At 44.1% G+C, this 22,558-nt stretch overlaps 1 protein-coding gene across 1 annotated transcript in view; it reads left to right on the top strand.

The window, feature by feature from the left end:
- ssbp4 (single stranded DNA binding protein 4) overlaps positions 1–22,558 on the top strand; it is an 80,418-nt gene that overhangs the window by 42,335 nt on the left and 15,525 nt on the right. The window contains exon 5 of the mRNA XM_070831705.1: positions 19,093–19,182. Within this exon, the coding sequence (XP_070687806.1) occupies positions 19,093–19,182 (90 nt within the window). The remainder of the gene's footprint in view (positions 1–19,092; positions 19,183–22,558) is intronic.

Below are 22,558 nucleotides of genomic sequence, written 5' to 3'. Positions count from 1 at the left end.
TTGAAGGGGACATTTAGTGGAAATTTCGCTCTTGGGTGCATACACGCACAATCCCACCAGTTTTTTAGTTTTTTCTATTTTGCAGACACCTTTTCAAATAAAAAATGAAGTACTTTTACCTCTTATTTCATTTTTACTGTTAGGGCAGTTGTACTAAAAGATAATTTAGGATGGCCTCGAGGCTTTTCCCTCACATTGGCTTTTTACTCCAATAGAAGCTAATTTTGTTGCGGCACTTCATTGACTGTGAGCGAAATGTAATGTTCCTGTCAAGAGGTTCGGCCTTGAACAAACAGGATGTTAATAGTTGTTAGAGTGCAGTGTGAACACAGTTTAGACTTCAAGAGCTTTAACCTGTGCTTCAAGTGGCACCAGAGTAGAACCGTCCAGCTAAAAGAAGTTGGATGCCAGCCTTGAGCTTGAATAGCGAAATGACTGTGACGATATTGTGCTGTTTTAATGTCCTAAATGGCTTGTTGTACAGTGCTGAACGCAGCGCGGGGGTCTGAGGCAGGCTGTGTCTTCAGCTCTGTTTGCCTCTACAATGCCTTTCATGTCCCTCATATCAGCCTTCCTTTCATCAGTTCACCCCCGCTGTGCCGTTTCGGAGGAGGGGTCCAGTCGGCGAGCCGGATTAGCTTCCAACTGGTGCTTGTCCAGATTCTGATTCTGAAGGGGGGCTTAACCAACCTCGCCTCAGAAAAGACAAGAGGAAGGAACAGGAGGGAGGGAGGAGAGGAGAGGAGAGGAGAGGAAAAGAGCTCCTGTGGGGTTGATGCTCCTCTTCAGTTGTTTACCTTGCAATTAACGTGTTGGATTGTCCTGTGAAAAGGAAGAAGAAGTCAAGTGTGTAGACTATAGAGCAATAGGCCACCACTCGTACAGATACAGGGGCTGACGGGGTTCATAATATAGCAGGAAAGGCCTGGGGTGCTGCTCAACACCTGCTCCATTGGAATAGTTGTGTATCTACACACACACACACACACACACACACACTGTACAGCATTAAAATGTGTGAAAGCAAACCCCCATACTGTGAGTGTCATGGTCAGGGCACAGACGATGGCACCGACCAATCAGCAACAGATGCCCCCTGGAGATAAATGATCTAGACTGTGTGTGTGTGTGTTCAGTGGTCAACACAGACCCTCCACACTGCTGTCATCGTTGCGCCACCCTGCGACATGGCTGCCTGGGGACCTTATTTTGGGCCACACCAGGTGCAAGTGTTTTGGGTTGGTTACATGATCTTGGATGAATGTGTGTGTGTGTGTGTGTGTGTGTGTGTGTGTTTGTGCTCTGAATGTATGTGTGATTGTGTGCTGGGTCAGGCCCGTATGTGTCTGCGTGCTGGAGTCCAGGAAAGGTCAGAGATTGGGTGGAGGTGCCAGGAATAGGGGTGTGAGATGCCTTGGTGTCTACAGGGCCATGTGAGGCACACACACACACGCACACACACGCACACACACACACACGCACACACACACACACGCACATAAACACACACACACACAAGGCCTTCAAACCCAAAGACATAGCAGAACAAAAGCTGGTCAAAGTGGGGCAGTTTTCTCTCCCTCCCTCCACAATCTCCACCTCCTCCTTTTCCTCCTCCTCCTCTCTTTCCCTCACGTCTATCCCCATCACTGTTTTCCTCTCTCCTCCCTCTTCCTCCCAACCCCCTCGTTTTCTCTCCTCTCCTCTCCTCTCCTCTCCTCTCCTCTCCTCTCCTCTCCTCTCTTCTCCTCTCTCACGTAAACACGATGCTGCTTTCTGAATCTGGGATGCCTGAGGGACAGAGCACAGACAGGAGCCCCGTCACCATGACAACAGCTTCTCTGAGCTGCCTGACACCCAGACACCATTGGCTGAGGGCTGTTGGGGGAGGGGGAAGTGGAGAGAGAGAGAGAGAAAGAAGAGTGTGATAGAGAGAAGCGGGACTAAGTTAAGCAAGGAAAGAGAAAAGGGGATGTGGGGGGGTTGTTGTAGAGAAAAGGAGATGACGGAGGCGAACGACCACATTTCACTTCATGGGGGCTGTTCGGCCCGTTCGTGTTCATGTGCAGGTTTGACATAAAGAGGGAGAAAGCAGAGGGAGAGGGGAGAAGGAGGTGGGAGAGACGGGCAGGAGCAGGAGACCAGTGCGTGGTAAAGGGTGTGGAAGCATGTGTGTAAATGATCTTCTCAGGGTCGTATAATTAAGCTGCTGGTCCAGGTTTGTGTGTGAATGTGTGTGCAGCTTATGTGCATACATGTTGTGTGTGTGTATGTATGTATGTTTGTCACACCGCACAGCTCACATTAGTGTTCTCTGACCTGTTTTATATCATGTTAAAATGGCTTGTAACGAGACACCCTCACACACTGAACTCCTTCCCTTAATACCATGTTGAGCCCTAGTGGAAATTTAGGTTTCGACACAAGTACAAATATTGTTGAATAGTTTATCATTTACTACCATACTGTGTTCATTGGGAAGAGTCAGCTCTGTAGCTCTGTAGTGTCAGCATGCTAATGCTCACAGTGACAATGCTAAGTACGTATGTTCAGTACCTTAGTTTAGTGTAGTAGCATGCTAACATTTGCTTATTAGCTTTTGCATAAACCAGAAACAAATTCAAACTTAAATCGGATGATCGCAATTAATGAAAATTCACTGCATCACCAAAGTTGGCCCACTTTATCCTGAGGGGAACATCAATGTCTGTAGAGAATTTCATTGCAATCCATCCAATAATTATCAAGTCTTTTCACTAAAAAACAAAAATGGAAACCTGCTGGTGGTGCTAGAGGGAAAATTGGGGGATCACCATCAGCGTGGGCTCGTGAATGTCTGTACAAAATTTCATTGCTATCCATCAAAAGTTGCTGAGATACTTTACTGTCTCTTCGGGACCACAGAGGTGTGGCTATAAAGCATACTTTTAGCACACAGAGCTGCTGTGACGTAAAAATTCTTGAGTTTTAGTCTTGCAAAAGGGAAGTGACTCTAATTTGACATGAACCTCTGCTGGAGCAGAGATGCTGCAGACTCTGTATGCAGAGGAGAAAATAGTAAGTTAAGTAAAAACTTGTGTTGGTAGAATTCACTTTGCTCATTTATGCACCAAGTGTTCCTGTTTGTGGATCACAGGAGCAAATGATGAAAACGAGTGAAAATATTTGGACCAATGTCACGGCTAGAAAATGCAAGTTTCTATTAACGTCTCTTGTGAACATGGAGGACTGAGAGCGTGTAGATTTACAATGACATCACTTACCCAGTATGCCTTTCCTGTTCAAGTTGAGTTAATCAGTAAAATCATCTGATGTTGTGGTTGGTTTTAGTAAAAACCTGCAGGCTGGTTGCCTTTTCAGCATCCTGCATGGACCTGACAGAGTCACTAAATTGGAATAAACAGAGCACAGGCTGAGTGCTTTCTCTGAACGTGATCATTTTTTCCTTTTCTTAAATTTTTTAAGTAAAACTAAAAAATAAATCCTACAGGAAGAGCTCCTAGGAAGTAGAAAACAGTTTAAGGCTTGTCGTGGTGTCAGGTTTGATTTGAGTTGATCCTGAATGGACTTCCCGATCTACATATTTGTTGAAAGTAAATGGCTGCACCTGTTTAACAAATTTGTAGCTGGTTTTGTGGAGTGCATGAGCTCAGACTGTTATCTCAGCGGATGTATGGCTTCCTCGGCCAGACAAGGAGAAAGCTACAAAGATGTAACAGAGAAGCTGACGGAGAAAAGTTTTATGCAGACAGATTAACAAATAGAAGATGGAGAAGAAGACAGAATCTAGGACAGCGAAGGAGTAAAGTCATCAAGATCTTCACCCAAACAAAACAAATAATGAATATAAAATATATAACAAAGACTAAATGCTTTGCCTCAAACGCTGCAGCAATCTCCAGCTAACAAGCTAACATGTAAGAGAAAACCATTAACATATTTTATCAACTCCCAACGTATTAATAATGAAATATAATCTGGTTCTAGTAGCAGAAGGACACAGAACAGCCGCCAATGTTTTTTCTTCCTTGCTGGTGCGATTTGATGGTAAAAGCATCAGAGTTTCTTGGTTCTGACAGAGAACGAGCTGGCCGCTGATGTGGCTTAAATATTTTCCAGTGTTTGCATTACTGTACCTGCAGAAAGGCTGTGAAATGCAATGCACCATGTTTATGTGTAGCTTGGCAGCCTGCCGGCACTGCTCAGAGGGAAAACAGCAAATGAAAAGTGTGTGTGTTTTGGAGCAGAGAGAGGGAATTGTGTGTGTGTGTGTGTGTGTGTGTGTGTGTGTGGCTCCATGTGTACTGGGTCTTCCTGCCGTTCTGTGATCACTGGCATATTTAGACTAATCATTGAAGAGGGGGAGCATGTGTCTCCATGAATATGATCTTGGGTGCTGCATGCTGTTTGTGTGTACATTGTGTGTGTGTGTGTGTGCGCATACGTGCACATGAGAGTAAAACTCTGTCTCCTGCAAATGGATACACCAACACGTGTGCAAGCACAGCCTGAGACATTTATGCCCCCTGTGTGAGTTGTGGTTACACACACACACACACACACACGGTGTGAGAGAGAGAGAGAGAGAGAGAGAGAGAGAGAGAGAGAGAGGCCAATGAATTGAGGAGACGAAGGGAGAGCGGTGAACGAGAGGAGGTTGTTTCTAAATCAGAACCAGAAGTTGAGACAGAGTGACGGATCAGAGGCTCAGATGGGGGTGTCGTTATGTGTGTTTCCGGAGTGTGTGTCTGTGTGTGTGTGTCTGTGTGTGCAGTGCCACACATCCCGGTCTGGTCCGTCTATCTGTTGGGGAGTGGAGGTGAGGGGGTGAGGGGCGGGGAAAGAAGCAGTCTGACTTGGGCGGGGCGCGATGTGGGGCATTCAGTGTGTGAGAAAATATAATCCCCATCTTCCTGCAAACAGGAGTGAACAGTAAGCATGTTTTACCTCAGCTGTTAATCCTTTCTACTGAATGGAGACCCAGACCAAACAAAAAGAACAGAAGCATCTTCTTTCTCTCCGCTTTGCCTCTCTTCTTCTTCTCCTTGTTTCTGTGTGCTTCTCTTTTCCTCGCTCTGTTTCACTCCTTCTTGTTCTCTTCTCTCTGTTGCTATCTCGCAGAGCCTTTATCTTCACGTCTGTGTGTGTGTGTGTGTGTGTGTGTGTGTGTGTGTGTGTGTGTGTGTGTGTGTGTGTGCGCGTGTGCGTGTGCCTGTCGTCCCCTCTCTGGTTCTCTCTGTGCGTGCCAGTGCTGTGCTACACTGGCTGAGACTATGCTGGGGATATTTCTGTCAGCCTCTATTTATTTATTGATGGCGATGCTGGTGAGAGTTCGCCTGCCTACATGCGTGCTTCTGTTAACGGAAAGTGAGGTGCTCCCTGGAAATCGTTACCTTCTCTTCCTGTTCTTCATCTTCTCTTCTCCATGACTCCTCTAGAGTAAATATTTGTCAATCTCCGTCCTAAAGGCAGTTGCAGGGGCGACCCAGGAAGTGTTGGCTCTTTGACCTCTGAATGGCTGGACGGGAACTAGCTGCTCTGAGCTCTCCGTCTTGTCTCGTGTGGAGGATGAAAGGCCGGTGACACTGAAATGGAGGTTTAAATCATCCCTGATAGAGCACCTCCCTGACGCCGCTGTCTCTGACAACAAGCTATGGCAAGCTGCGGGCCACGCTGCCTGGCAACCAAAATAGTTCCTGGAAGCAAGAATGCAAATAGAGCACATTAATGTCAGATCTCATTGTATGTCGGGGCCTGCTGAACTCTGGGAGCCTGTCGACTGGTGGTCCGGAGGTCACCAGGTCCTACCAAGGCCGTTTATCTCCAAGTGTCTTCCAGGGAAAGACGGAAGGAGGAGATAGTGGAGGTGGGATAGCAGGGAGGGAGGAAGCAGACAGGTTGGTTGGGAGGGTGACGTCTTGTTGTTGGGTGAGCCTGCATCTGCCATCCTCTTGTTCGACTTGGCGGCATGGTGTCTGCTACCTAATGTTGGCCAATCACAGGTCTTCGTCGCGTGGTATTTCGGTAGCTGTCGTGACCTTGACATTTAGTGAGCATTTCAGCTGTGGTGTGGTCTACGCTATAATCCCTTAACATGGAGCAATAAATCAGTCTTAAACGCACACCATGTATTTTCTGCTGCGAGAGTTTCTCATTACAAACAATAATAAAAGATGTAGTTTCATGATGTTGTGAAGTAGCGTGGAAGTTCCGTTCCGTTTCCCCGGAAGTTGTAGCAGCTAGACATAGACTCATAACATGGGTCTAGTCGTTTTTGAAACACAACATAGACATTATTCCAAGATGGTTACCCATTTTCTAGCAACGTAATCGCACCAGATTAAAGGAATGTAGCCTAAATTGGCTATTTTTGACACATTACATACAGTATTTGAAACAATTCACATACAAGTTAAACAAGGCAGCTCTGTTGTAATTAGCTGACTCGACTGTATTAGTGTCAGTTTTAGATTGTATTTCCCATTACTTTGCTGCTTGTTTGGCACTAGTTTTTTGGACTTTGGACTTATTTTTGCCAAGTGGGAGATATCGTAACTGCCAGAAAATCTCCATATCTCCTACTCATGATTACAGCCACAGCAGTGTTTCACAGTGGAGGCGGAACAGCACACCTGAAAAAGAGATAGCCTTCACTACAAGATTAATTCACTTGTATGAAACAAAACACGAACCTTCAGGTGAAAAAAGAGCAGTGGTGTGGTTTTGGGCGTCATCCACTGAGGAATTTGAGTAGCAGACGAGATGTGACAGGATTTGGGTGGCTTACTGCCTTTCTTAAAAAATTTCCTGGGGGAAACCCTGGACTAGGAGGTTGACGTACATGTTTTCCCCAGACGGCTGCTCATATTTATGGTTTGTGGGACGGGACATGAATAAGTTGAAACACAAATACCGACTGAACTTAGTGCTCGTAGGTAAACTAAAGTAATAGCAATAACAGTCAAGTTTTTGTTTCATCTTTTCTCTGTCTTGCTCTCTCCCTGCATAACTGAAAGCAGCACCCCCCCTTATCCCACTTTGTCCTTATCGGTTCGCTACCACTGTGCCAGCACTCCCTTTCTCTCACACCTCCTCCTTATTTGGCAACTCACTCCCTTCATTTTTCCTCCCCATTATTTACTTCTTTCCTCCTTGTCTGACCTCTTGTCTTACACTTCTCAGCACCTTTCTCTCTTTCTTTCTGCCCTTCTCCCTCAATTTTTCCCTCCTTCCTCAACATGCCCCAGGGCCCTCAGAGTCTCAGCAAGTCCCACAGACCGTCCATTGTCTTGGGAATGCGGTTTGCTGTCTCCCCTCACCTCCTCCTCCTCCTGTCTGGCAGGAGACGGGGTTAGGTGGTGTTAGGAGGCTCCTGGGTCCTCAAGGCCACTGGGTTTAAAGACTGGGACCTGACTAACCCCAGTAACCGGACCAGGACAGCTGACCAGGCTAAACTTGGCATTAGACGTGGAAATCCGAATGCAGTTTAGAGAGGATAGGTGATATTTGACATGTCTATTTGTCTGTTGTTACAAGCCTGTAAGTCCAGAGACGTGCACCCTGATCAGCTTTGAACACTGGGTTGTTTAACTGATCATTAAGTGAATCAAAGTGAAGCTCAAATGCTCAGACATAAAAAAGTAGGACATGGGACGAAAAGCTCAAAGAAGTAAAAGTTAGCACAAATGTGTCACAGCAACTAAATGTTGCCAAAGATTGTGGGCTGAACTGACAGCTCAATGTTTGGTCTTTATGTTATGTCAGTGATTTTTACCATGTATGCATTAGTGTAGCTGAGGAGATGATGCAATACGTCACATGAGAATCCCTGTGAGTGCCTCATGTGAATTTCTATATTTATCAAAACATTTGAATCTGATCTCATTGTTTGTGACTTTTGAGGTGGAGGTGGTCCACATGGTGGTGCCTCCGGTAAAGGAAATGGAAATTGGCAGCACGTCTGTATGTGTGTGTGTTTTCGTGTGTGCGTGTGTCTTACACACCCAACCCCCCAGTGTCTGGCGCTCAGGAGGACTGGTCCTATGGGACTGCCTCTTCCTGCCTGGTTCAACACACACACCGACACACACATGCACAGTCTCACGTTCACTCTAAAATTGAAATGGGGTGAGTGGATCAGACTGGTGTGAGATAGATTTAAATGTCTGGTCTGTTTCTGCCGGTTGCTAAAGCTAAGTGTTGGACAGACTGACTCCGAGAATTTAGACCGAAAGTCAAATGTGCAGGCGTGGATCTATTGTTAGAGTAGAACAGAATAAAACTCAGTCGTAGGCTGTGACTGGGCTTTTTTTCCTCAGTATTTCTCTCCTGCTGTCTCCCCAGCACAGTGTTTACTCAGCTCATTTTCACTATTACCACATTATGCAGGATAATATATGGTAATTCTTTAACTGTTTCGAGGTAAAGACGTCTGACTTCAGCTTTGAGGTCCATCATGTTGCTTTAGGCACTAAGGAATGTGTACAGCCCGACTGTAACTCCCTGGCTGCTCTCTCTCCCTTTTCATTTTCTATGTTCACAGTATACAGTACTACCACTTCTCTCTCCTTTTCATCTTGCACCTCTTCAGCTCTGCAGAAGTAAAATCCAGTTGTGTGAGCATAACATGGCAGAGAGAGAGAGAGAGAGAGAGAGAGAAAGAGAGAGAGAGACAGCGAGAGAGACAGAAGAATATGAAAGAATGCCAAAGAATAAGGAGGAGGTAGATATTGCTAACAAGGTTGCCAGAGACTCTTTTCATTTTTAATAGTCCCGTAGGAGGTCTGGCTGATAAAGTGTTATGTTATATTATTAAATCTTGGCAAAGTTTGAGCTGCAACAGATTCCAACAGTAGCAAGTGTGAAAGTAAGTCTGTAGGTTAGATAAACTGCAGCAAACGTAATGGACACAATCATTCAGCCTACAAAGACGCATGTGTGCTTGGAGGTTTTCTATATAGAGGACATTTTAAAGAATGTGTTTCTTTAAAGCTCTACATTTCAGCAATGAATTCATATAAATAAATCAGAATTAATCTGCATCGTTTTCACAAATGCAAGTTTTCATTTTGCAAACCTCCTCTGCTTAAAACCATATTAGTGATTCATTTGGCCACTCTGGAAAGCTTTTTTCACTCATTTGATAACTATGAGAGGTTCTTCCTTTGCTGTAAACATGCGTAAGACCCAACACATATGAACAGGCGGACATGGTCAGCGTCTCAGCAGATGTTCACCAACAATGATGATTCTCAGCATTAGCATTTTCTGCAAAATAGAAGACAAAAAGGTGATTCAGATCGACCCAAAGTGTTTTTGACTGATGCATGTGTGGACAGTGCCCTTATTGTTTTTTTTCGAAAGGTGTTGCAATGAGAACAATTTGCCGATTATCATTCTCCTCTGTTGTCCCTACATGCCATGTAAGTTTTAAAACATTCCTAATTGTTTTATTTTATTGTTATAATAAAGTTATAGTCTTTCCCCCCGTTACAATTTCAGTCTAATCAGATCCTTCGAGAAACATGGCTTAATATGTAATGTTGTTAATGCAGAATACATAGGAGACAGAAAACTATCAAATATTTAAATATATAGAACGTAATCAGTGGAAAATGTGTAAAACATCAGTGGTTTCTGCTATCAACAGTTTGTAGGATGTAGGAATATGAATGCAGATGTCTGAACGTACAGAAAATAAATATTTGCAGATATGTAAATGTCACTTGGTGTTGCTCGCTAAATGTCATTGTGTGTAGCACACACCTATATGTGCTTGTGTGTGTGTGCCTTCATGTATTTGAGTATTTGTGTGTGTTGCATGTGTGATGTGCAGTATGTGTTAAAGGAAAATTCCACCGTTGGATCTAAAGGTGTTATTTGTCATCAGTCTGAGATGTTCAGTGCATTCCTGGAGTCTTTTTTGGTGATGAATCCTTTATAATTTACATACCTTTTGTGGTACCAGCTTTCCCTCAACGCTTCCTAGAATTATATTCTACAAACCCCAGACAGCGGCCGTGGAACTGTTGATTTTCTGCTGTGGTTTTTTATACATGTAGGTGGAAAGAGTAAAAAGTGAGAATGAAAGCGGTGACGGAGGTTGAGGTTTTGTAGCTGAAAATAGTGAGCATTTCGGCTGGCTCGCAAAATGTGACATGTCTTTTGGCTGCATTGCATTTTGGTCTACGGAGGCAGAGCATAAGTTCTCTCTGCCTCTTTTATGATGGATTTCCCTCTGTATGATTGTTGAACGTTGGTGTAAAAGGGCAGCTGATGAAAGACACTCTGGCTCTTTGATTCTGAGGCACTGACACGAGAACCTGCCACTTACCACAGATGTTTTACACTGAGGAATTTTTATTTACATTTGTCCCAGACGGGAAAAAAACAATGAAATGAAGCGCACATAATCGCATACAGTTTTTTTTGACAGTGTCAGAAGTGTCTTAGCGTGCCTGTATGTGTTTATGTGGGTCATCACCTGTGAAGTGGCCTTTCAGGGGATGATCTACCTGCTCTGCCCTGATCTGCAGCCCTCTCTGACCTGCAGAGCTGAAAGGTGACTGAAGCCCCGCTGACTCCACGTCTGGACTCGGTGAATAAGAGCTTTGGTAGCGTGACACCAGCCAGTTATTTCAGAGGACAGGAGGGAGATAGAGCATGATAAAATCATTCTCCCTAACTTTGTCTCTCCTGCCCAGCCTCATCTCTCTCAGATAAACGCTCACACACCTTTCATTCTTCTGTGGTATTCTACACATTAGGTTTTGTCTCCAAGCTCCAAGCATTCTATTATTCCCTAATTAGCAGCATTAATAATCTTCAATTAGGCATATAGCTTTGAGTGCATGTGGAAGTCTGTCTCTTTCAGTCAGTATTTGTGTGTGTGTGTGTGTGTGTGTATGTGTGTATGGAGGAGCGTCATCATGACACCCTGTCCTCTGTTTCTCTTGTGGCTTTCCACCCAACACCAACTGCCTAATGAGGGAGTGAAAGGCCACGGGCGGAGGGGGTGGGGGCTACGTATCAGTGTGTGTGTGTGTGTGTGTGTGTGTGTGTGTGTGTAATTAAAGAGCAGTGCCAGCAGGGGGGACCTGTGTTAGAAAGGGTCACCAGAGCGAGCAGCAGGCCATCGCCAACCTTTGGTCATTATCTACCGACACCGCCAATAAAGGCTTTTGTGTGTGTGTGTGTGTGTGTGCGTGTGTGTGTGCGTGCGTGCGTGCGTGCGTGCGTGCGTGCGTGTGTGCGTGTGTCAGGAGGCCAGCTACTAAATTACTTTACATCAATACTGTATGTGCTTATGCATGTTTGTGTCACTTTCGTTTAGCTTATAGTTAACTGCTGAAGCCCCAAGTAGTTAAACCCTTCCTGCTAACGCCTCCCATTCATTAGTCTTTGTCTTAGTCATGTGATGCTGCAACCAAGCATTTTTTCACAATCGATTAATGCATTGGTTATTTTTCCAATTATTCCAACTAATCGATTCGTCTGTAAACTTTCAGAAAATGATGAAAAAGTGTCCATCACAATTTCCGAAAACCCAAAGGAATAATTTTGATATATGCCTTAAACGATTAACTGATCAACAGAATAGTTGCCAACTAATTGTTTTAGCTCTGCTCTGAACCAATATGGTGATGTGTCACTTGGGTCTTATTTTGGAAGTTTTCCATCATTTTTATTGGTTATGATCGTTTCTCTTGGTTATGATGATGATGGCTGCAGTCACTGAGCTCTGGAAAATCAGAAACGCTGTTACAACAAGTCCAATGGGGCGTGAAATGATCGGTCAGATGATCAGAAAGGTTTTTTACAAGCCAACTGGTTTGTCGGAGCTACAGCAAGTACACTAGGGCAGTGCTGAACCAGGGAGTCAAGGTGAAGAAACACTTTGGGTAAAAGTATTAATGTTTGCCTTTATGTTTTCTCTAAAAAAATGATCGTAGTTAACCTGGAGGTTTGTTTAAATCCTGCCTGCCGCTTCGTGATTCTGAAGATTCCCAGATCTCAGCAATGAACTCTGTTCAATGTCATGATTTTAAATAGGAACAATGACCAAAGATATGAACATAAGACCCAAGTTGTAATAAACCAGAATTGACATTGCTCTCACGTGCACATTAAAAGTGAGATCTTACTTTTAATCGCGGTAAAACGATTTCTCAGTGTTTTTGTTTGCTCGTTTTTCTTTATTTATTTCGGGTTGCTTTGCCTGTCATGTGGTATGGATCCCTTCATTCTGTCAGCTTCCATCCAGCCCACAGAGAATCACCACATCAATATCATGTTTACAGGAGGAAGGAATTGACAGTTGTCTGTGTTTCTGCATTTGTTTGTTTCTCCTCAGAGTTTTTTTTTTCTTCTTTTTTTCGGGCTGTCTGTGTGCACAAACATATATGTGTATATTCCGTCTGAGTGTGTTGTCTTTCCTGTCAGGTAGTATGAGCGAATTGCCATTGATTGGTTAGCCTGAGAGGCAGCAGTGGGAGTAAAGGCAGGTGCTCCAGGGCAGCAGGGGGAGAGCCACAGCGCCTTCCCCCTGGGCTTCAAGCTCCGAGCAGTGCCTAGGTAGCTGGGAGGCAGCTCCAGGCTCCTGGGGCCCTGATACTGGGAGGAGATGCTTGGGAGGCAGAGGCGGTGGGGGGAGGGATCTGTGTATGTGTATGTTTGGTTGTGTTTGTGTGTGTTCTGTGGGGGGATCCCAAGCAGATTTGTTTACCGGTAATTAATTCACCTGATTGACATAACAGCTGCCAGAGCTATGGGAAGGCAATGGCAAATGTGTGTGTGTGTAATATATACAGTATGCTCCCATGCATAGTCACCGTGTGCGCGCGTGTGAGCATATTTGGCTGCATACCTGTTGTGTCTGTGTATGTACGCCTGTGCAGGGAAAGCCTCCTGCCATCGAGGGCATTTCCATGTCGCAGGGTTGGGAGTCGGGTTCCTGGCAGAGCCGCGCACCAGCTCTCCGTCTTCCATCGATTAGACCCGTCTGTCGGCCGGCGGCCCTGCTCACACACTCTTGCCTCTCCGCTAATCTTTATAGAGTTGACTACACTGACAGAGTTATTGGAGCACTTGAAACTGAGGAGAGAGGAGGAGAAGGAGGGCTGTGACACAAGGACGGATGGGGGAGGCTGATGGTGATGACAGTGAAGAGCACTGTGGAGACGTAGCTCTGGTTTGGTCACGGAGATTATAAAGATGCACAAGGCCAGATGAAACCAGCAGTTTGTCTGCAAGCCACAGAAACTACATGCATGGAGTATTCATTCATGCGTGAATCCAATCATATGTACACATCCCTGTTTATGCCCGTGCAGAGACTTTTAACTGAAGTATCAGACTTTTTTCTGATTAAGCTTCACGCTTTCTTTGCAGCGTTCTCTCACCAAGGACAAGTTCTTTACATTAGCAGCTTCAACCTGTCTGCGTATTCAGTTTGTGCTGTGTTGGAGCAGACAAAGAATGAGAGAGAGAGAGAAAGAATGAGAGAGAAAAACAGAATGTAGCAGACATAAACAGGAGAATGAGAGAGACGTAGGGAGCCCTTGAGTGAATAAAGCTCATAGAAAAGTTTACAGTGTGTGTGTTAGTGCATGTGAAAACTTCAGAGCCTTAGGGTGGCTGCATGGCCTTTTAACATTTTTATGTGTTTGCGAGCATGTTACAGTGTCTCTGTGTGTGTTTGAGATATAGACAGCGTGCGTCGGGGGTTGCTGAAGACTCCACAGTCAGTCCAGGCAGGTCAGACTGAGCCTTTGCAATCTGAGAAAGACACAGTGCACACACGCACATATTCACAGACACACTCTCACAAGCACTAACAGGTCAGTATCAGTGTTGTTGTGGCCAGCAGGTAGCAGTGTGTTGGCCTGCTTGTCTGGACCCTGATAACAGCAGATCCATTACCCCCTGGAAGCTGAGGTCTGATCGCCGGACAGATAGAGCCTCTCACTCACTGTCTGTGGGCCATCCAGCCAGCCGGCTAGCCAGCCAACCTCCACTGTGGAGCTAAAGAGGATCACAACCAGGGGCAAAAGGAGAGCAGACCCCTTCTGTTAGAGGAAATGATCAAATACTTGCCTGATGATTACTACAAAAGGGATACTTCTGCTCAAAGCGAAAACACTCATAGATGCCTTTTTAACGTCCCTGCTGACAGTTCAAATACATGTTGACATGTGAGATTAAGGCCTACGAGCTCCGTTACTGGAACAGGATCAAATCTAAAATAATAAATAGAAGTGTCTATCTTTGGTGTAAACTACATATATTTAAAACTTTTGACATCGTTAAGTGCTCCCTTTGTTATCTACATTTTATATTTAACACATGAAAAAGAACAATGTCTTGAGCTCTTTATCAGGTACAATATGTATGGAAGCAAAATTATGTATGTCATGTAATTAATTAATCTTTGTCCTAACCATGGCTGTGGCTGGCTGCTGTCAATGATGCTGATTATTAAGTCAGCCTTCCCTTTTGCATCTTCTTCTTTGAAGAGGAAACATTTAGAATAAAACAGCGACATTACATTACGTTACATTAATGATTTTTATTACAGTAGAAAAAAATATTCCATCCGTTAAAGGAGTAGTTCTAAGTATTCACTTTTTTGCCAAACGTTGGATGAGAGGATTGATACCACTTTCATGTCTGTATGGTAAATGTGTAGCTGAAGTTAGCTTAGCTTAGCTTAGCATAATGACTGTAAACAGGGGAACGCAGCTAGCCTTGGTCTGTCCAAAGAAACTAATACATAGTTTCAGACATCCATGAGCTTTTACCTTTCAACGTGGCTTCAAATTGCCAACAGACACATGAAAAAAAGCATCAAGTAGGAAGAGTGTATGTTTCCCACCAAAAACAAAAACCTCTTTTGAATATAATCTCAAATAGCCACAGATCACAGAACACGTAAGAGAGAACAGAGAATAAATGAACAGAGAGCTTTAGATTTAGAAAATATTGAATACTAAATTGATCTAGAATCCCTTTTTCCAATATGGAGGAGGAGGAGGTATGGATGGATGCGAAATTAAGACTGAAGATGTTTTATAGCGAACAAGCGGGATCATTAGTTAAGATTGGATGCTGAAGGAAGATAGCTTGTATGAAAATGTATTTGAGAGGAATGGAGATAATGTCATGAAGCGCAGCTCTGATTTTAGTGGATGGTTTTATGGAGGTGGAGGGAGAGTGAGACAGAGCAGTGTGGTGTGTGTGAGGAGGTAACAGTGTTCAGGTATTGTGTTTTGGGTTTGTTTGTGTGCAGAGAGAAAAAGAGGGAGATAGTGGCAAACAGGGCAGCTATCAAAAGCCACAGGCTGCTTTAAACTCCATCTCTGTTTTTTCTTCTCTCTCTTTCTTTTCTCTTTTTTGCCTCTTCTCTCTCTCTCTCTCTCTCTCTCTTTCTGTCTCTGTCTCTCTTTCTATCTCTCTCTCTCTCTCTGCTCCCTGGCCATGCTGATGATTGACGGCCTGAGGGTTTTAATGGGCACTGGAGAGCAGGAGCTGAGGTCGGGGTTGTCATGGCAACTAGGAGAAGGGGCCTTTTGCTGCTGCTTCACCTGAGTACTGTGGAGCCTCGTTGGCTGGTTGAGGCAGGCAGCCACACACACACACACATACACATACACACACACACACACACACACACACACACACCTCGCACACTCACATGCCAGCACCACGTCCATTCACTCTTCCTCCTCTCTGTGAGATGCCCTGCCGTTCATCCAACTACCCTCTCTCTTCCTTTTCTCCTTTTCATTTTCATCCTCCCTTTCTCCTTTTCTCTCTTCCTTTGTCTCCCTGAGAAGATAATGCGCCCTGATACGTTACAGCTGGTTAACTGGTGTGTGTGTGTGTGTGTGTGAGATATACAGCTTTAGCTTCTTTTGCCGTCCAATTGTTCAATAACTGCTCACTATTATACACTTTAAAGGGCCCAGCTGAGGTCAGGAGGGTCTTAGATCCCTCTGTGTTTTTGAAGCAGATCCTGCAAAGTTGCTCCATCCATCACACGAATGTCACACACTGTTATTCTGTTACGTCTGCTGCAGGGGTCTCCAGGTGAAAATCATCCGGGACAAACCCATCCATACCTGATGCGCATGTATACATGTTTTAAAAAGAGATCTCATTCGCAATCACCATCCAAATATACACCAGGGGAATTAGTGCCCGACCCAAGCAGAGAGAACACCATCTATTAAGCAGCAGACATTGAAAAGGGGGGCAAGTTCACAGGTCACACTGTCCATCTTGACTCAAGAAACACATTTTTATCTTGCAATGATCATTGATTGTGATCAGAGCTGATAATGGGTCTGCTGTGGTAATACATATTAAAACACACTGACCTGAGACAAGCAACAGTGCAATGGTACAACTGGGCCTGGGCTGGGTCTCAGTTATAGGAATAGAGAGGATGCCGACTGGGAAGTCTATTTCTATTTTTTTCCCAAATTCCATAGTTACCAGTTGAGATAAAAAAAAAACACGGAGAGAGGTAAAGAGGTAAAGGTGTATCATGAATGTTGTCCCCAGACCACCGGACCACCAGGACACAAAGACCCTTTAGAGGTTTTAAAAAGTGAAAGTGAAAACTGTGCATACCTCTCTTATCAGCTGGGTTAATGTCCATCTAATAGCCAGAAACCTTCAGGTTAACCCAAATCAAAGTCCGCCTCTGCTGTCAGTAGAGAAAATAAATTATCATCAATAACTTTGTGATGCTGGGGATTTGCTGGCTAGTTAGCCGTACGCTTCATTACTCTCTGGTGTGCTTGATACTCTGGACTTCTTCCTCTTCATGCTTGTCTTCTGTTGAGGCTCCGAGGAACAATTTATGCACATACACACACACACACCCACACACACACACACAGATTTCAGGATGCTACAGAAGCGTCTTTAGCAGACTGTTCTCCACTGTCTGACCTCTCATCACCCTTTGAGAGATCCCTCTGTCTCTTCTTCTCTCTTCCTCCATCTTCTCTCTTGTATTCCAGCTCGTCTGTTTAAATGCCCCCCCCCCGCCTCTCTCTCTCTGTCTCCTTCCACTCTCTGCTTGCGTCTGACTCCTGTGGATATGTCCATGTCCACACTCTGTAAGTCTCTTATGATTTGTTCAGAGTCCCACAGATTCACACCCTCTTACCAGCGCATTGTGTTTCTCTGTGTACGTGTGTGTGCATGTGTGTGCTTGTCCTGCCTCTTGGCCCCGGGGCCTGTTAGTTAGCGTCTGGGCCGTGTGGGTCAGCCGAGGGATGGAGGGATTGTTTGCTCTGGAAGTGAGTGAAGCTCTAGTTACAGCGGGGGAGGGGCCGGAGGAGAACACTATGTGTGAGTGTGTGTTTGTAGATTTTGTGGAGCATCTATAATTGTTCAGTTCAACGGACTTTGTGAAATTAAAAAAGCTATATTAACGTTCCTGTGCAACAGGTCTTCCAACCAAATCAACAAAATGATTTAAATGAGCAATCCATCGATCTGCCACTTCTGTGTTTTAGGTGTGTTTACAGCTAAAAGGCAGGTAAAACTACATCATTAACGTTAGGGAAAGACTGTGGTCACATAGTGTGCTGTTTTCTCTTATGAAGACAATGTGCTCGTATGGAAGAAGGGCAGTTCTCAGCTTTATAATCCCTCATCCACAGTGTTGGAGTGCTGTAACACACAAACTGGCATTGTGTCTGAAAATTTGTCTCTGGGTAACTTTATTTTGTTTCCTCCTCTCATCGCACTGGCCATGTGTGAGCGTGGAGCCCAGACAATGCAGTCATGACCAAACATTGACTGTCAGCCTCACAGCATCAGTAGAAAACCAGAGCAGCGAGAGTCACATCTGTCTTCTCCCCGATGTTGAAAATCATTATGACGGAGAGGAAAGATGAAGGAAATATTGCCAGAAATATATCTGGAGGCCATATTCAAACTGAGGTTGCATGCAGGAATAAAGGCAGCCTTGTATAAATCAAGATTGCTGTACTGATTTACATTTTTACCTCATTCATCAATATCAAATAGGACCAAAAACACTGTTGGGGAACTTCACAGAATCCACTAAAGCTTGGGTGGGCTGATTAATGAACCTCAGCATTTTGATCAATGAAATGTGACTGTAGCATTGAGTATTAATGAGTGAGTGAATAAACAAGTGTTGAAAACTGGCAAGAAAAGCTTGATTCTTATTCTTGCAAATTATTCTTTAATCTGACATTTCCCAACCTAAAGAAATTTTGGATACTTCAATAAATGTAAAAAGAGTTTTGTGGAAAATCATGTCAAATGAAGATACTGAAAATGTTGCTATTGTTTTGGGGTATCTGCATCAAAGATCAGGGACTTGTACTAAAAACTCAATCACTACTCTTACATGGAGGTGACTCTGGAGGGCTTTAAATTTGAGGCAGTTGCAGTAAGTGTTGAGTTTTGACATTGAGGGATATTGTTGTTCAGTTAGAGATTGTGTGAATGTAAATATGGCACTTTTTCCCATAGTTTTTGTTGTCAGTTTGGAACTTTGATAGGGAGACATTGACTTTTCTACAGTTGGGAGCCGATCTGAACGTAGTTTGTGTTTGGGAAAGAAACAGTAGATATGCTTTTGTATGACTTTTCCCATTTAAAACTCTTCCCCTCTCTGCAAATGACAGCTTTTTGCCACATGTTCGAGTACATCTGGTTCTGAAAAGGTACAACTGATTTGGTTGTCTGCTGCAGTCAGGCAGTGCATCGTACAAACAGGGAAAGGACACCGAAGCCTTAATGTTCCTCCTAAACTATCTGCATCTTGATAAGGCAGTTTTGTGTTCTTCATCAAATAATCTATCACTGTGACTAAATATTCATATCTTCATCAGTTATCTGTAATTGCTCCATTTGTGTCCAGAAATCCAGTGAGTTTAATCAGGGTTGGAAGTTTTGTGACAAATAATTTCTTCGCACCATATCTCTCTTGCCATTATTCTCAGTGAACATGATTATTTTAACACCTCACTGATTACCATTTTGTCTGTTGCTCCATCAAACATGCATACTAAGAGTGCACTTTTTTTTTTCTTTCTTCTCCAGAGTGCGGCCGCTGCTCCCAGTCCAGTGATGGGCAATATGCCACCCAACGATGGCATGCCGGGAGGACCCATGCCTCCGGGCTTCTTTCAAGTAAGAAAAAGAACTTTCCCGCTGAGTTCATCCCTCACCCACCCCACAGTCACCCGTCACACACCCCCGACAGCGCCTCTGCCCCTCCCATAGCCATCGCTAAGCCTATCCTTCTGTCTCCTCCTCCTTTTTTAGCCTCTTTAGCTGTCCTAATCCCTGTCCAGATGTGTTCCCTTCTCTGTCTCTCTGCCTCCGTCCCATATGTCCATGCTCGGGTTGTTAACTCCTGGTGCTCTGTCTGACGCTGCACATACTCACTGACTTCTGAAGAGTTTTTTGATGCATTGTATCCGTCCAAATATGAAATGTTGCTTAAATGCGCAAATGAAAGTGCTGGTGGATTTTTTTTTTTTGAGGAGAGGACAGGACAGGAGAGGAGAGGAGAGGAGGCTATTCTCTCTGGTTTGTGTTGCTTCACTAATTCCTCCTGTCATCACTGTTCTCTAAAGGCTGTCTCAGAGGCTGACGGGGTCACACACACTCTCTCTCTGTTTCTCTCTCCTTTCTCTCTCATACACAGACATGCACACACGCAAGCTTTATTTGACGCACATTAGACTAGTAACACTTCAAAAATTGAGGTTTTAAAATATCTGCACCCCCAAAGATATTCACTGGATTGACAGAGGTGAAAAGAACTGAAAAATTGTATTCACTACTTTAAACCTTAATGTGGAATATTACTATCAAGACAATTGTTAAAGTGAAGAAGTAGTTGCGCATATCGCACAAATATTGTGTGAAGGAATAAATCTGGCTGTGTGACAAGCAGAAGGTTTTCTGATTGTGGAACATCAGAGTTCACAAGTTTAACCCCTGCTGCTCATCCTGCTTTTGTGTCCTTGAGCAAGATGTCTGTGACACTCGTCTTTCTGTGGAAAAGAGCTTTTAAAGGAATAGTTCACATTTTGAGAAATATGCTTATTTAGTGTTGCTGAGAGTTAGAGGAGTAGATTGATACCTCACTCATGTTTGTACAGTGAATATGAAGCTACTGCCAGCAGCAGGTTAGCTTAGCTTAGCTTAGTGCAAAGACTGGAAACAAGGAGCTGGTTCTGTCCTGCTCTACTAGCATTTCTAAAGCTCACTAATTAAACCGTCTATGTCGTGTTTGATTATGCCATACAAAAACTGAAGTGTGGAAGTCAACATTGTATTTTTTTTTAACACTGTAGCTAAGCTAAGTGAGATATAACGTGTTAATTAGTGATGTTTAGAGGTGCTAGTAGGCAGATTAATTGATAATGAAAGTTACCAGTAGTTGTAGATCTAATAATTGTACACGTGTGTTTTTCTATTATTTTCAATGTAAAATAAAAACAAAATGTGCAGTATTCTATAAAGCTCTACACATTATTAAAGATTAAACATGTTTTACAAATGTGCTCCCATTGGTTAGTATGATGCTGTAACCTGATATGTAAATACATAGAGTGTGGAACTGTACAGCCATGTGCTGGTTGATTGGCAGCGTGTCATGTGCAGTGTAGCCTGTGTGTGTGTGTGTGTGTGTGTGTGTGTGTGTGTGTGTGTGTGTGTGTGTGTGTGTGTGTGTGTGTGTGTGTGTGTGTGTGTGTGCGTGTGAGTGCGTGCGTGTGTGAGTGCGTGTGTGTGTGCGTGCATACTGGGGCTGTGGAGAATGTTAATGATGTATGAGCAGTGAACAGGACAGGGAGAAAGCTATCTGATGGCTTTGCATGAGTGACATTGTTTTCCATAAATAGACCCTGTGTGCATGACAGGCAGACAGACAGACAGACAGACAGACAGACAGACAGACAGACAGGCAGACAGAAAGACAGATGGGCAGACAGGATGGGCAGAGGACAGACAGGAAGAAGAAAAAAGGGATGGATAGTTCCTTTCCAACGCCGCAATATTCACTCTCATCTCTCTCTCTCTTCTCTTTGCTTAGCTCAGCTAATCTGAAAAGCTATACAGGCAAAGGTAAAGAAAACAAAAAATAAAAGCGTGAACGGGGCGCCTGCATAATGCACAAGAACATAGACAAAATGTTCTCTGCACCTCTCTAAACTTTGCATCAGATTTCCCTAAATCCAGCAGACACTGTTGCCCGAACAGCAGCATATTTAAATGTGTTATAGCATGTCCATATGGCATCTTTCAACTCCAGCTACAGCTAAAACCACAGACACTGCTTAGGTAGCTGACATTCGCTCCCTGGTGAACTAATGGTTGCGGTCTGCACTGAAAGTGCAGGCTACTGAGTTTTCTGCAGCTCATTTATTCATTCAGGTGAAGGGGAAGCAAATGTTTTTTTTTTTTTACTTTCTCTCCTACATATTGTTCAGATTTTACTCATATTCTCATCTCACCACTCTCACTTACACTGGAGGTAAGGTCAGTCAATCGACAGCGCGACATGTCCACGTTTGTAGTGTTTGAGTGCAGATTCAAAACTCAAAAAATGCTTATTATGTTTTTGATGTGGAGTTGTGAATGGATTGTATCTACTAAAAGAGATTTTTTTTTCTCTGTGCTTTTGTAATTTCTCATCTCACATCACAGTCAGCTTCCTCTCAGCACTTTCTCCCTCTCCTCTCTTCTTCGTACTCCTGGCATCCTTCTCCATGACATTTCCTCACTCTCTCCATTTCCCTTGTCTTTGAAACTATTATTTTCTCGCTCTCACACAGACTGCTTCAGTGACACATGCTTACTCACTGACTCTGTTGTGTGTGAACTGTGCATGTGCACTGTGTGTGTGTGTGTTGCAGAAATTTCTCCTAGTTGCACTAGCGGGGTAATTAACATAGGTGACCCCAACACTGTTATTGGCTACGGTCTTGGGAGAGAGGGATGAGGGGCAAAGGAGGGACAGTGGAGGAAAATGGAGGTGGAAAGGAGGAGGAGGAGGGTGTTTGCCCTCATGCTCCCCTAATCTGTAGCTGACAGGACAAGCTGGGCATGAGAGACATGCTTTAGGTGGGAAGACAGAGGAAGGTGGAGAAAATTGGCAAAAATATCAGAGACAGATACTGTGTTGATGAGAGGATCTCTATACATTTGGTATATAATCCTCCTCTCCTCTCAGCGAGTCCATCGCTGCTGCATCATGGCCCTCTGGGGAGGACAAGCGAAGGGGGAGATAAAGGGGGGAGGAGAACGGGAGGGGAGGCTGCGAGGAGAGACAGAGTAATGACAGGGAGGAGGAGAAGAATGCAGCAGAGAGTGGAGGAGAGGAATGGAGAGGACACTGAGACGTCAGGAAAGTCTTTCAGAAATGTTTCTAACTGGCTCGTGATCACAAAGACAACAGCTGATGACAGTAGTGGACAGTTGATGGATTCACCTCCCATCTGCTGCGCCATAGTTAGAAATGAAGTATATCAGGAAAATGTTCAGATTTACTGTG

The sequence above is a fragment of the Pempheris klunzingeri genome, chromosome 6, assembly GCF_042242105.1.
Source record: "Pempheris klunzingeri isolate RE-2024b chromosome 6, fPemKlu1.hap1, whole genome shotgun sequence".
In the NCBI taxonomy this organism is placed as follows: domain Eukaryota; kingdom Metazoa; phylum Chordata; class Actinopteri; order Acropomatiformes; family Pempheridae; genus Pempheris; species Pempheris klunzingeri.
This window is presented reverse-complemented; position numbering and strand designations above follow the sequence as displayed.